This window comes from Drosophila suzukii, chromosome 2R (assembly GCF_043229965.1).
Source record: "Drosophila suzukii chromosome 2R, CBGP_Dsuzu_IsoJpt1.0, whole genome shotgun sequence".
Taxonomy (NCBI): Eukaryota; Metazoa; Arthropoda; class Insecta; order Diptera; family Drosophilidae; genus Drosophila; species Drosophila suzukii.
The window spans coordinates 10,294,034-10,308,173 of NC_092081.1; the positions used below are offsets into that span (position 1 = coordinate 10,294,034).

Genomic DNA, 14,140 nt, shown 5'->3' on the forward strand with positions numbered 1-14,140 from the left:
TCATTTAGTTTCCTCATACTGTGTTCATTTTTCTGTTTGTAGTTCTTTTTTTCTCTTCATATTTTTAATGTATTTTCGTATTTATCAACAGTTTTAGCTTAACATATTGGGTTTCGTTTAGAAATCAATTACGTGTATTACATTTACGTTTATGCGCTACATGCTAAAGAAATGTGGGCGTGGAGAGTCTTAAATCGCTTGGGTGAGTGTGTATGTGGGTGTCGTCGGGTGGATAATACTAAACTTAGAGAATTACAAATTAAAGCCTAAGCGCTGGGCCCAAGCGTTTTCAAAATACATTATGAATATTTCATAAATTATACAGTAAATTATAGTATACTTAACTAACAATAATTATATTGATCAAGTTCGTATATTCATAGATCGAACCAACCGAATCACGCACATACAGCGAATAAATTATAAAAATATAGTCATTAGACGTGAGTGAGTCCATATGCTAACCTAACCTCGTATGTAGTTCATATTGTTCCATATAAATTACATTTAAACATATATATTTACATTTGAATTAGTTCTGTTGGATCATATTTGCTTTGCTGTAATTTAAATTATAGTTTTCATATCGAATTCTATTGTTCTTTTAGAGTGCTTGTGATATCCTTAAACAATCACAAAAATCAACGAGTATCTTTAGGGATATGCAACAAGCACAAAACACACAACACTAGCTTGCATTTTAGGCTTAACTCCTCTTCCCTATCTTTATACAAAAAGTGTTACGAATTGCCAGTTTTGCTTAGTTTACATGAATTGCAAATGAATTATAATATACATTAATGTATGGTTGCCATTGCTGCGTCTGTGCGTAAGCCTCTGCACTTGCGTTGTTTTACTTTGTTGGTTGTACACTTGGTTTTCGCCTTTGCTGTCTTCGATTGCTATAGTTCACAATTCAAACACTCGGTATCTCTCTCTACTGGGATCGACTAAAGATACGTGTATCTAAGTAACTATAATACGTTATCCACCTCATCTAATCACGCAGGCGACGCACAGCTTTGCCGCACCGATGCAGTCGTCGTGACAGAAGGCTCCGCACTGCTGACAGATCACCATGGCGTTAAGTGAGCAGGCGCAGTTGTTTGGCGCTGCTGCTGCCTCATTGCCTGGCGGAGTGTTCTCCCCGCTCGGATGCAGCTGAAGCAGTGGATGCTGGTGTTGCGTAGCGGATTGCTGCGACTGTTGTTGCTGGTTGACGGGCGAAGGTGCTGCTGTTGGTGCTGCGTTGGTCGTCACTATGTAGTTGTTGCCAGCTTCCATGAGAGCGACGGAGGATGAGTTGGTATTGCTGCCGTCGATGTAGGCGATATTGGGTCCTAATTGGAAATTATTTCAAAACTTTAATAAGATGTATACGGCACTGAAGTCATATTCTATACTTAAATACTTACTAACAAAATAAATAATCTATGAAGTATAAACATATTTATTAAAATGGTGTCTAACAGGGGCCGTATCAACTATAAATTAAGGTACAGAACATTTTTGATACTACATTTATGCTCTACAAACTTAATATACCTTTGAAACTAGTTACAATGAAACCCTTAAGAAATATTTAAATTCAAATAATATTGGAAAGTTTTCATATGTTTCATAGGCCCCTGCTATGTGACTGGATTTAGGGGAATTAAAATCTTTCCTAGTACATGCAACTTGTCTAGATAAAGTACAAAACAAAAAAGTGATTCGATCACGTTGGTTAATCTAACAAATCTATGCAACAAACTAATGATTGCGTGCCAATTATGGTAACATGACCAATAGGTTGATGAATTTGTGGGTGGTGATTTGAAAGACGTACCTCGCTAACCACTAATAATACACCAATTTACCTGCAGCGATATTGCGCCGCACAATATTCGCGGCGGCGCCCACATTGCCCAGCGGCTGCGGCTGCTGATGTTGCTGCTGCTGCTGTTGCTGCAGCTCGTGGTGATGATGATGCAACGGATCTGTGCCGGACATTGTTGGCGCCATAACGTTGCCGCTGCCTGCAGTTGTATCCACCGATGCTGGACGCCCGCGTCCACCCATAGAAATGCCATTCAGGCTGTGTAGCGGATTCTGAACAGTGACAAACTAAATGGCATACAAATTTCAGTAAGGATAAAATATTTTAAAATGCTAAATGATAAATTACCTGGTTTTGATGCATCGGTGGGGCGCTGGAGGCCCTAGGCGCTTGATTGTCAGCTGCACCCACATTTGCGCGATGAACAAGAACATATTGCCCGCTACCATTCTGATGGATCAATTGCTCTGGCGCCGGCTGCTGGGAATTTTGCACTGACACTGGCACTGGTGAAGGGGCCGACTGATGATGCTGCTGCAATAACTGCAACTGTTGAGGGGTAGCTGTAGCTCCGCCAGGTCCTGGACTAAACACATGCCGGATGAGGGTGGTAGGTGAGGGCTTTCTTTGCACGTATTTCTTCCGCGGAAAGCCACTCATTCGGGGTCCAATGACCTGAAACAGCCAAAGATTTGATTAGTTTATAAAGAAATTAATTTATTACAAGCTAGCTTCTACCTTATACACTCCCGGACGTCCAACACCCATTACATTCGGCGGTAATCCAGCGGGCAGAGCTCCAGCACCCACGGCTCCACTGACCAACAGCTCTTCTTGCTTCAAAATATTCTGCGGCGGGGCTGCGGCCACGGCTGCTGCTCCCATACTCCCACTAGCCGTCGTCACGTTGGACATGGGTGTGGCAGCCACCGTTGAAACATTTAGGGTCACCGGGTTGACAGGTGTCGCCGCAGTAGTTACCGTCGGCTGATGCTGGTTCAGAATGGCGGCAGGCGGACGCAACTGCGCCTTCAGGTTTTCTCGATTCGGACTGTTTTGGATTACGGCCTGGCAGATTTGATAGCTACGCTCTAGATTGACAGCACCCGGTGGCAACCTGTTGCTGGTGGCCTTGCGTCCCTTGCCCGTTGGCATTTTTGGCTGCAATCTTTGCTGGGCTATTGTGGAAGGCACTCCCGATGGGGGCAAGGCTTTCATCGTAAGCACATTGGGAATAGTAGGCAACTGCTGCATATTGCTGTTGTGATTGGCCAGGTGCTGCTGCTGGGCTGTTTGCTGCTGTTGTTGGGGGGCAGGTACTGGCGGCGATTGTTGCGCGCTTGCCACAGCAACAACATTGGCGTAGGCGGACGGAATAGTTGCGGTATTTGCTGTTGTTGCTGCTGTGGTAGGCGATGCATTGGCAGGTCGCGTCATGGAGATGATATTCAATGGCTTGGCAATGAACTTGGACTGCGTTGTCGCTGGAGCAACATTTTGCTGCTGCTGTTGTTGCTGCTGTTGCTGCAGTAGATTGTTGTTAGCGGCCTGGGCCAGTAGTTGTCGCTGATGTAGTTGCGCCTGTTGCAGGGCAAACTGCTGAATTTGCTGTTGCTTTTGTTGTGCAGCAGCCTGCTGTTGTTGCTGTTCTAGTTGTTGCTGCTGCTGGTGTTGTTGGGCGAGCATATTGGGAGACAGGAACTGTTGGGCTCCGTTGCGAAGAGCCACTGGTAATGTCTTGGTCAAGGCGTTGCTACTTGTTGCTTGCTGTTGGGGCTGCTGCTGATGCTGTTGTTGTTGCTGCTGCTGCTGATGTTGTTGCTGCTGTGCGGCAGCCGCCTGCAGCGTAAACTGTTGTAGTAGCTGCTGTTGTTGCTGCTGGCGTTGCTGTTGTAGCAGAAAGTTTCCAATTATCTGACCATTGGAGTCCACCAAAATCTGTCGTTGTTGCGGTGCAGTCGGCTGGGCGTTTTGCTGAGGCTGCTGATGTTGCGCAGGTTGCTGCGGCAACTGACTGATGGTGAGGCTGTTACTGCTGCTGCAAAGGCTTAGATTGTTGCTGCTGTCGTTGCTGTTGCTGCTGTTGGTGATAACCGTGCTGGACACCTCCATTTCGGCAGCAGACATCGGGACTGCGTCGCAAAGCATTTCCTGGCCGATCTAATAAAAAATAAAATAGTTATTACCTTTAACCGAAACCAACAAACATCATTCATTAAATAACTTTTAATATTTTAAAACATTAAAGTTATATCTCTAACTGACATATACGATTATTCGATTTAACTTACATCATTTCCATACTCGCTATGAGCTTGCGGCATAAACGAATGCTGAGACAGTTGGACCATATCCTGGATATGCAGCTGCTGATGTTGTTGCTGCTGCTGCTGCTGTTGTTGCTGCTGCTGATGTTGCTGCAGTTTGTCCACTATCTCGCGCACGACTTCGCTGTCTTCATCCATCATCGGCTGTTCCTGTTGGTCCTCCGTTATACATTCCACCACCTCATCGTCTTCCTCCTCCTGGTCATCGTCCTCCTCTTCGTCATCAAGCACTTCGTGGCACACATCGTTTTCCATAATGTCGTCGATAACGTCGGCATCTTGCACTACATCCATCAGATCAATAGCTTCGTGGCTTAGGTTTCGCTGCTGATCCCCAGTTGATTGTGAGCTGCTCAGTTTAATGTCGCCAAAGTTCCAATCGTGCTGAACGTGCTGGTACATTTCATTTGAGTTTAATTCCACGGGCAAATCCTGTTGCTGATGTTGTTGCTGCTGCTGCAACTTGGCCACCGTTGAGAGCATGGCTTGAACACTTGCCAGAGTGGTTTCAGCTGCCGCCGCTAGCGTTAATGGAGCTGTGGCTGCCCCGGTCGACGATGATGTCGTGGGCGCGGTCGTCGTCGATCCTGAATTGCTACTAGAGCACGATGACGACATTGAGGCGGTGGAGGATGAGGACGAGGTGCAGCTGGTGGATGTTATCGAACTGGCCGGCGTCGACCCAGAAATTGAGCTTGCAATGGGCATCGGTGAGTCCTCCAGCTTATCACTATGCTCTTCCAGTTTATTAGCTGCAGTGGTCGCCGCTACACAGCAAAATAGGAACAATAAAATATATTAGATTCTGGAATATGTAAGAGATAAGTATGATTACTGTTGGACGATGAAGATGAAGTGAAGTAGTTGTGATTGATGGTTGATTGATGGTCTTGGAAATAGGCTGATTAAAAAGAATGAAAAAAAATTAGTTGCTAATACTGACAATCAGCTAAATGCAAACTAACCGTGATCGATGGTATCTGCAAACACGAAATCATGGCTGTTTGTTCCTGTCATAATATCTGCCTCGTTTGTATTGTCCAAAGGCGCTTTGGTTTCTATAAGTGTGAAGATTTTAGTGAACAAAATATGTATTTCGTAAAACCATATCCAACTTACCAGCTGTTAGTTCAACGCTTTGCAAGTAGCTTACAAACTGATTGACCACCTCCGGATTGGTTGCCATGGGTTCTGGCTTTGGTGCAGCTGGGGTCACAGCAGCAATCGCTGGCATGGTAGCTGCAGGAGCCACAGGCTCCACCACGTCTACATTATCCACTTGTTTGATGGCAACGATCACCTCCTCACTGCACTCAGATGGCTCAATTTTATCACAGGTACTGTTGATAAGTGGCTGATGTTGTTGTTGGTGCTGCTGCACCTCCTCCTTGATTTTTGTTTCTGCTGCGGCATGATCCACAACATCAACCTCTGAGGCAGCGACAGCAACATTCCCTGACGCATTAGGAACAATTTCGGCCATCTTCGGCTGCTTGCTATCCTTCGATGTGCTGGGCAGCTCGTCGGGATCGTCGTCCAGAGTTATGGTGGCTATCGTTGTGGGTGCCTGTGCCTGCTTGCGTTGCGAAGGACTACTCGATGGACGTTTGAGGATACGGCGTTGCTGTTCGTTTAACACACTGTTCTGGCTGCTGGTGCCAGGTGTGCTTGATTTAGCTGCTACATTTGTTGCTACTGTAGTTTTTGTGGTTGCTGCTGTCGTTTCGCACTTTGTGCTCTGCAAGTTTGTACATAAAATTAATTTGAGTTGGGTATTAATTGTTTTTCGTTGCTTACCAAATCAAATTTTAATTCAGTCTCATTATCACATGTTGCTTGTTGTTGCTGTGGTTTTTGTTGCGATGTCGCTGGTGGTTTGGGCTCACTCTTAACGCTGGCCGTAAGCTTTTGATCCTTAGCGTGGCCTTCTGGCTTTTCCTTGCTTCTGGAACTCTTCTCACCCCAGAAGGGCTCAAAGTGTTTCAGCTTCCAGGGATCCAGCTTGTTCTTTTCGCGCTCTGCCTCCGTTTTGAGTTTAAGCTGATTCTCCGGAGTGAACTCGCCTTCGCTTAACCGCTCCCGCCATTCCAAACAGGCACGGGCGAAGAACTCGTTGTTCAGGCAAGAGGCACTGAGCCGAATAGCCTCCGAGGGGCTGCTTCCACTTCCGCTGCTGCTAGGCAGCTCCAGTTCGCTGGCCTCGCGATCCACGCTGGGCAGCAGCTGTATGAGATTGTATTGATAGAGCGGCGGCAGGAGTGAGAACGTTTGCTTATTTAGCAGCGCCCTCAGGTTGGTGGAGGCCAGTATGGAGTCTGGGGTCTCCAGGTCGATCTTGCCATCCTTTGTTTGTTCAATTTGCGCCGCTGTTGTCAGCTTTTTATTGCTTCTCCGTCGGGGCTTAACACTAAAGCCGGGTATGGAGGCCAGGACCTCCCGCATGGTCGAAGCTTGCGAGGAGCCGGCCTTGCTACCGGGTGAGATGGCGGATGGGTAGCTGGCGGCGGCTTGGGCTTGAGCTGAGGCCGCTGCAGCTGCTGCTGCTGCTGCCGCTGCCGCCGCCGCTGCTGCTGCTGCCGCTTTGACCTGTTGCTGTTGCTGGATTCTTCGGCTGCAGATGAGGCGCGTGGGCGGAGCAGGAGCAGTTGCCGGTGCAGGTGCAGGACTGACGACTGGCTCTTCACTGGGCGCCATTGGCTTCTTCTCAGGTGGTATGGGTTTCACGATAATGCGTGGCAGGTGGCGTCTGGAAGGAAATTAGTTGTGTGATTAAGATATTTAGGCAGATTTGGGGTAACTCGAATGCCAACTCACCTCAGACTGTGCGTGTGCTTGGTAGAGGGCGACACCTCCAGCTGCTCTAGGGCAAGTGGATCCTTCTCGTCGTCGTCCACCAGATTGACATGCTCCATTATAATGGGAGGCGGTGGAGCGGCCAACAGGGACTGCTGCTGCAGCATCGGTTGGTGATGCTGATCCGCTTGTGGAATGAGAAGTTGTTGGTGCTGAGACGCCGTCGTCGTCGTATCCGGCGTTATAGTTTTCATTGTTAATCGCTCTGCCTAATCTATTTACAGCGAACTTTTGATCCATGCATCCATGTCAGGCAAGTTTCTTCCGCACATACTGGAAATGGATTGGAAGGCGTAATTCCGGAATATTAGTTATTGTTTGTCAAGAAAACTGCTTGAAGTTTAAGGAACTTTTATATTTTATCTCGGGCAAAGTTAACCATGTTTAGCGAATGCACTGTATTAACCTAATAAGAGCACTTTACCTATTAAGCTCAAAATTAGATTTATTTTTTAAATGAAAAATGTATTTAAAATTAAACAATATCTGTGTTTAATGGTTTATTTCTGGTTTGTTAATGAAATCTGGCAGCAGAACTTATTTGTTTACTCCTCAAAGTAAATATACTACCGGCTCTCTGAGTATATGTCTTTAAAACATAATACTTATGAGGGTTTTGTAAAAAGAATATAATGTTTTAGTGAATATATTTTCAAAAAAAATTTGTACCATTTATAAATAAATAATAAATTTTGGGTGCAATGTGTGTTACTTGAAATGTACTTCTCAACCTACAATAACACATTTTACTAAGGTCTTTTTTGATTACCCACAAGTTCAGCTAAAAGTAGGTTTTAGATTCAAAATGATAAAATCCTACTTTTAGTTTACCATTAGGAGTAGTCCTAGGTTTTCGTAATTTTTCATTGATGCTCCTGCGACAATATTGCCCAAATATAAGCACATTTGGCTTCCTGGCTGAAACTTTAGATGCCCGCTTGGGTTGACAAACTAGTTCCTGGTTCTTTGGTCTATGGCCCGATTAATCCTGCACTAACCTGGCCAGCCGTATTGTCCATTTTAAGGCAAAAACTGTCTGTATAATTTTAACGTTTCGCCCTTTGTATATGTACTGCCATCTGTGTGTATGTATGTACGTATGTATTTCGTTAGAAGTGTGTGTGTGTGTGAGTGTGTAATTTTTATATGTAATCGAATTGCGGCTATGCGGAGATTTTCCTTTTGCTTTGGTTTCAATTATCGTTTTAGTTTTCCTTTCGATTTTCTGCACTCGCCAGCATTAAAATTAAACAAAAACAACAATGTAACTGCAACAACAACAACTGCGAACGACCTGCGAAGTTGTTGGTTGGTTATATTTTTTTCTCACGCACGCACACACACACTCACATGCACACACCAGCGAAGAAGTAGAAAAATTGCTTTTGCTGCTATTTTAAAGAACTTTTAGCGGATCATTTACCTATTTATTGTACGGATTTCGAGCTGTACTAGAGCACTATCTTTTGCATAATGCCGATTTCCGCCTCGCTAATGGCTCACTAAATTAAATATTGAATGGGGGAAATGTGAATGCCAAACACACAAACAAAGCAGCTACAAAATGATTCTTTTCTAGCTAGCTATGCCGGTCCCTTTCTGGCGCACGCGTTTCGGCTATCGGGCCCAGCGGCCGACCCTCTCGCTCGCACACTACGCAGAAAAGCTGCGTTTAATTGAATGAAATTGTTTTAGTTAGTACAATACGAATACCGGGCACTAATCACACCGACTTTTAAATATTTTTTCTTGGCCAATTTTTAATGCGAATCGCTCGAATTTCTGGCTGCCGTGCCAAGTCCGATGGGGTTGTTGATGTCGCATCCGATACATCGGATATCGGATAGGAGCGGAAGTATTTGCGCAGTCACTGCTCCCGCAGCAGGGTTGCCACCTATCGTATGATCACACCGGCGGGGAACTGGCTAAAAAAAAAACCTAGCGACAGGAATATTTGTGATGGCGCCAAAAAGAGTGATCGCTCAAAACAGTGAACTCTCAGTTGGATACTCACTATTCAATCTTTTTAATCCTTAAAATAAACGCCCGTCTTTTATAAGGTTCTCTGAAAATAGATGAATAAATAGGTCAACTGTATTCATCTCATATTGTAAAAAAGGCAGCTTTTTTCAAATACAAGATTATATAGTAAATCAGACAAAAATAGCTAGAAGTTATTAATTTATCATATTTAAAAAACCCGCTAAAATATAGGTTTCATAAAAGATAGCCAATCTGGATTTCCTCTGACTAAAATGTAGCCAAAAAAAGCCGCACCACTGGCCGATAACTCTGCTCCCGCAATCGATAGTTCCGCAGCTGCTGTGTTGGGCCGGCAAATTGTTTAACTTGCTAAATTGTTTAATAATGTTTTAAATAGTTGCTACAGCGAGCAAACCAGACAACCGCAATGTTTTCCATGTGCAAGCAGACGCACGCCGCCACGGCGCTGGAGTTTTCGATAGCGTGCCGCTTCTTCAACAACCTGGAGGAGAACCTGGTGGTGGCGGGCGCCAATGTGCTGAAGGTGTACCGTGTAGCGCCCAACGTGGAGGCGGGCCAGCGGCAGAAGCTGAATCCCAGCGAGATGCGGCTGGCGCCCAAGATGCGGCTGGAGTGCCTGGCCACGTACAACCTGTACGGCAACGTGATGTCGCTGCAGTGCGTCTCCTTGGCGGGAGCCATGCGGGATGCCCTGCTGATCAGCTTCAAAGACGCCAAGTTGTCCGTGCTGCAGCACGATCCGGATACGTATGCCCTGAAGACCCTCTCGCTTCACTACTTCGAGGAGGATGACATTCGTGGCGGCTGGACGGGCCGGTACTTTGTGCCCACAGTCCGCGTGGATCCGGATTCCAGGTGCGCCGTCATGTTGGTCTACGGCAAGCGACTGGTGGTGCTGCCCTTTCGCAAGGACAACAGCCTGGACGAGATCGAGCTGGCGGATGTGAAGCCAATCAAAAAGGCTCCCACAGCCATGGTCAGCAGGACGCCCATTATGGCCTCGTATTTGATAGCACTGCGGGATCTGGACGAAAAGATCGACAATGTGCTGGACATACAGTTCCTTCACGGCTACTACGAGCCCACGCTGCTTATTCTCTACGAGCCGGTGCGCACCTGTCCGGGAAGGATCAAGGTGCGCTCGGATACCTGTGTTCTGGTGGCCATTTCTTTGAATATCCAGCAGCGAGTGCATCCGATTATATGGACTGTCAACAGTTTGCCGTTCGACTGTTTGCAGGTAGGGAAGAGAATTCTAGGAATATGATTTTCTCTATAAATATATTCTAATGTGCTCTTCATTTTCCAGGTTTATCCCATTCAAAAACCCATTGGGGGATGTCTGGTCATGACCGTCAATGCCGTGATCTATCTCAACCAAAGCGTTCCTCCATATGGCGTCAGTCTGAACAGTTCAGCCGACAACAGCACTGCGTTTCCGCTGAAGCCGCAGGATGGAGTTCGGATCAGTTTGGACTGTGCCAACTTCGCTTTCATTGATGTGGACAAGCTGGTGATCTCGCTGCGGACTGGAGATCTCTATGTGCTCACTCTTTGCGTTGACTCGATGAGGACGGTGAGGAACTTCCATTTCCACAAAGCAGCTGCCAGTGTGCTGACGAGTTGCATCTGCGTCCTCCACTCGGAATACATCTTCTTGGGATCACGTCTCGGAAATTCCCTGCTGCTGCACTTTACAGAGGAGGATCAGAGCACGGTAATTACTTTGGATGATGTAGAGCAGCAGGCAGAGCAGCAGCAGCGCAATCTACAGGATGAGGATCAGAATGTAGAGGAGATTTTCGATGTTGACCAAATGGAAATGGTACCCACCCAAGCCAAATCGCGTCGCATTGAGGATGAAGAACTGGAGGTACGTAAAATATCTAATTAGCTACTTGAAATGCAGAATTTCTAAAAATGTTCCCTTCATTTTACAGGTGTACGGCTTGGGAGCTAAGGCATCGGTTCTTCAGCTGCGCAAGTTTGTCTTTGAGGTTTGCGACAGTCTAATAAACGTGGCTCCCATCAACTATATGTGCGCCGGAGAAAGAGTAGAGTTCGAAGAGGATGGGGCCACATTGCGACCACATGCGGAATCTCTGCAGGATCTGAAGATCGAGCTGGTTGCTGCCACGGGTCATAGCAAGAACGGAGCTTTGTCGGTGTTTGTAAACTGCATCAATCCGCAGATCATCACAAGCTTTGAGCTTGACGGCTGCCTCGATGTGTGGACCGTGTTTGATGATGCCACCAAAAAGACCTCCCGGCATGATCAGCACGATTTTATGTTGCTTTCACAAAGGAACTCCACCTTGGTTTTGCAAACAGGACAGGAAATTAACGAGATCGAAAATACAGGTTTCACTGTTAACCAGCCGACCATATATGTCGGTAATCTTGGACAGCAGCGGTTTATTGTCCAGGTGAGTTTAAAACAGTGCTAATCAGATTTGTTGTGTATTTTTTAATTTTTGTGTTTCTTTATTTACCAGGTCACCACTCGTCACGTCAGGTTACTGCAAGGAACTCGTCTGATCCAGAATGTGCCCATCGATGTGGGCTCGCCAGTGGTGCAGGTGTCAATAGCAGATCCGTATGTCTGCCTGCGGGTGCTAAATGGTCAGGTAATCACACTGGCGCTGCGAGAAACACGTGGAACTCCGCGATTGGCTATCAACAAGCACACGATCAGCAGTTCCCCCGCCGTTGTTGCCATCTCCGCTTATAAAGATTTATCAGGATTATTTACAGTCAAGGGAGATGATATCAATCTCACGGGAAGCTCAAACAGTGGATTTGGCCACAGTTTTGGGGGCTACATGAAGGCAGAGCCCAACATGAAGGTGGAGGACGAAGAAGATCTGCTCTACGGCGACGCCGGAAGTGCTTTCAAGATGAATAGTATGGCGGATTTGGCCAAGCAATCCAAACAGAAGAACTCCGACTGGTGGCGCCGTCTCCTAGTGCAAGCCAAGCCCAGCTATTGGTTGGTGGTTGCACGACAGAGTGGCACGTTGGAGATCTACTCCATGCCGGACATGAAGCTGGTATATCTCGTAAACGATGTGGGCAATGGAGCCGTAGTACTCACGGACGCCATGGAATTCGTACCCATTTCACTGACTACACAAGAGAACTCCAAGGCAGGCATTGTCCAAGCTTGTATGCCCCAGCATGCAAACTCTCCACTGCCTCTGGAGTTGAGTGTCATAGGGTTGGGTCTCAACGGAGAAAGACCTCTACTCATGGTGAGAACTCGAGTAGAGCTGCTTATTTACCAGGTCTTCCGATATCCAAAGGGTCATCTGAAGATTCGCTTCCGCAAGCTAGAGCAACTGAATCTGTTGGACGAACAGCCATCGCATATTGATTTGGACGAGAACGAGGAGCAGGAGGAGATAGAATCCTATCAAATGCAACCGAAATATGTCCAAAAACTGAGACCGTTTGCCAACGTAGGAGGGCTTTCTGGCATTATGGTGTGTGGAGTCAATCCCTGCTTTGTCTTCCTAACATCCCGCGGAGAACTTCGTATACATCGGCTGCTGGGAAATGGAGATGTGCGTAGCTTTGCTGCCTTTAACAATGTGAATATACCCAATGGATTCTTGTACTTTGACACCACTTATGAGTTAAAGATCTCTGTGCTGCCCAGCTACCTGAGTTACGACTCTACGTGGCCGGTGAGAAAGGTTCCACTGAGATGTACACCAAGACAACTTGTTTACCACCGCGAGAACAGGGTTTACTGTTTGATAACCCAAACGGAGGAGCCGATGACCAAGTACTATCGGTTTAATGGAGAGGATAAGGAGCTGTCAGAGGAAAGTCGTGGCGAGCGGTTTATCTATCCCATTGGATCGCAGTTTGAAATGGTTTTAATATCACCGGAAACCTGGGAGATTGTGCCAGATGCATCGATTTCATTTGAGCCCTGGGAGCATGTAACAGCATTTAAGATCGTTAAATTATCATACGAAGGTACTAGATCTGGTCTCAAGGAATACCTGTGCATTGGAACTAACTTTAACTACAGTGAAGATATTACCAGTAGAGGAAATATACATATTTATGATATCATCGAGGTGGTTCCTGAGCCCGGAAAACCCATGACCAAATTCAAGCTGAAAGAAGTCTTTAAAAAGGAGCAGAAAGGACCCGTTTCGGCCATTTCGGATGTGCTGGGCTTCCTGGTCACTGGGCTGGGACAAAAGATCTACATTTGGCAGCTACGCGATGGAGATCTCATCGGCGTGGCTTTCATAGATACAAATATCTATGTGCACCAGATTATCACCGTGAAATCACTGATTTTCATCGCAGATGTATACAAATCTATAAGTTTGCTGCGCTTCCAAGAGGAGTATCGCACTTTGTCGCTGGCATCGCGAGATTTCAATCCTCTGGAGGTGTATGGTATTGAATTTATGGTGGACAATTCGAATCTGGGTTTTCTAGTGTCCGATGCTGAGCGCAATATAATTGTCTACATGTACCAGCCAGAGGCCAGGGAATCTCTCGGTGGCCAGAAACTGCTTCGCAAGGCGGATTATCATCTGGGACAGGTGGTGAACACCATGTTCCGCGTGCAGTGCCATCAAAAGGGACTTCATCAGCGCCAACCTTTCCTCTACGAAAACAAGCACTTTGTAGTTTATGGAACCCTAGATGGAGCTCTGGGATATTGCCTGCCACTTCCCGAGAAAGTGTACAGGAGATTCCTTATGTTGCAAAACGTCCTCCTCTCTTACCAGGATCACCTATGTGGCCTGAATCCCAAGGAATATCGCACTCTCAAATCCACCAAGAAGCAGGGTATCAACCCCTCACGCTGCGTCATCGACGGAGATTTAATATGGTCATATCGCCTAATGGCCAATTCGGAGCGCAATGAGGTGGCCAAGAAGATTGGCACGCGGACGGAGGAGATCCTGGGCGATTTGCTGGAAATCGAACGACTGTCCAGTGTTTTCTAGACATCCTATAGCGTCAAAGATGTAAAGTTTTAGTTGGTAGTTCTATCTGTAGCTTATATTATATGTTACGAGTTTCTCAATTGTAATTCTAGTTTTGTAATCCAATCGAAGCCACAACAAAGTATTTTGTTAAGTAAACTTATAGCTTGTTATGATTT

The 14,140-nt window shown here is 46.2% G+C and overlaps 2 protein-coding genes across 6 annotated transcripts; one reads left to right on the forward strand and one right to left on the reverse strand.

Moving 5' to 3' along the window:
* Positions 1 to 42: 42 nt before the first annotated feature.
* Asx (Additional sex combs) lies at positions 43 to 8,835 on the reverse strand. 5 transcript variants are annotated; one of them, XM_036813008.3, is made up of 11 exons: positions 8,423 to 8,834; positions 6,961 to 7,272; positions 5,944 to 6,892; positions 5,266 to 5,884; positions 5,112 to 5,204; positions 4,982 to 5,047; positions 4,111 to 4,913; positions 2,558 to 3,979; positions 2,168 to 2,494; positions 1,860 to 2,106; positions 43 to 1,340 (listed from the first exon to the last, which is right to left on the reverse strand). In XM_036813008.3, the coding sequence occupies exons 2-11, from the start codon at positions 7,191 to 7,193 to the stop codon at positions 994 to 996; spliced, it is 5,106 nt and encodes a 1,701-aa protein (XP_036668903.3). In that variant the 5' UTR covers positions 7,194 to 7,272; positions 8,423 to 8,834; the 3' UTR covers positions 43 to 993. The 5 variants fall into 5 exon arrangements, with proteins under 5 accessions (XP_036668903.3, XP_016929634.4, XP_036668904.3 ...); XM_017074145.4 differs by lacking the exon at positions 8,423 to 8,834 and adding an exon at positions 7,998 to 8,078; XM_070995139.1 differs by having other exon boundaries at positions 1,209 to 1,340; positions 1,829 to 2,106; positions 8,423 to 8,835.
* A 463-nt stretch (positions 8,836 to 9,298) lies between these two features.
* Cpsf160 (cleavage and polyadenylation specificity factor subunit 1) lies at positions 9,299 to 14,120 on the forward strand. Its single transcript, XM_017074937.4, has 4 exons — positions 9,299 to 10,243; positions 10,313 to 10,876; positions 10,944 to 11,429; positions 11,499 to 14,120. Exons 1-4 carry the CDS (start codon positions 9,410 to 9,412, stop codon positions 13,980 to 13,982), a joined length of 4,368 nt encoding a protein of 1,455 aa, XP_016930426.3. The 5' UTR covers positions 9,299 to 9,409; the 3' UTR covers positions 13,983 to 14,120.
* The last annotated feature ends 20 nt before the right edge of the window (positions 14,121 to 14,140 follow it).

Excerpts from the sequence above, each read along its gene's own strand:
- Asx (XM_036813008.3), bottom strand. The coding sequence starts at position 7,193 with ATGAAAACTATAACGCCGGATACGACGACGACGGCGTCTCAGCACCAA. Across the intron at positions 5,205-5,265 it reads AAGCGTTGAACTAACAGCTG|AAACCAAAGCGCCTTTGGAC; the intron begins GTAAGTTGGATA and ends TCACACTTATAG. Across the intron at positions 1,341-1,859 it reads GCGGCGCAATATCGCTGCAG|GACCCAATATCGCCTACATC; the intron begins GTAAATTGGTGT and ends ATTTCCAATTAG.
- Cpsf160 (XM_017074937.4), top strand. The coding sequence starts at position 9,410 with ATGTTTTCCATGTGCAAGCAGACGCACGCCGCCACGGCGCTGGAGTTT. Across the intron at positions 10,244-10,312 it reads TGCCGTTCGACTGTTTGCAG|GTTTATCCCATTCAAAAACC; the intron begins GTAGGGAAGAGA and ends TTCATTTTCCAG. Across the intron at positions 11,430-11,498 it reads AGCAGCGGTTTATTGTCCAG|GTCACCACTCGTCACGTCAG; the intron begins GTGAGTTTAAAA and ends TTTATTTACCAG.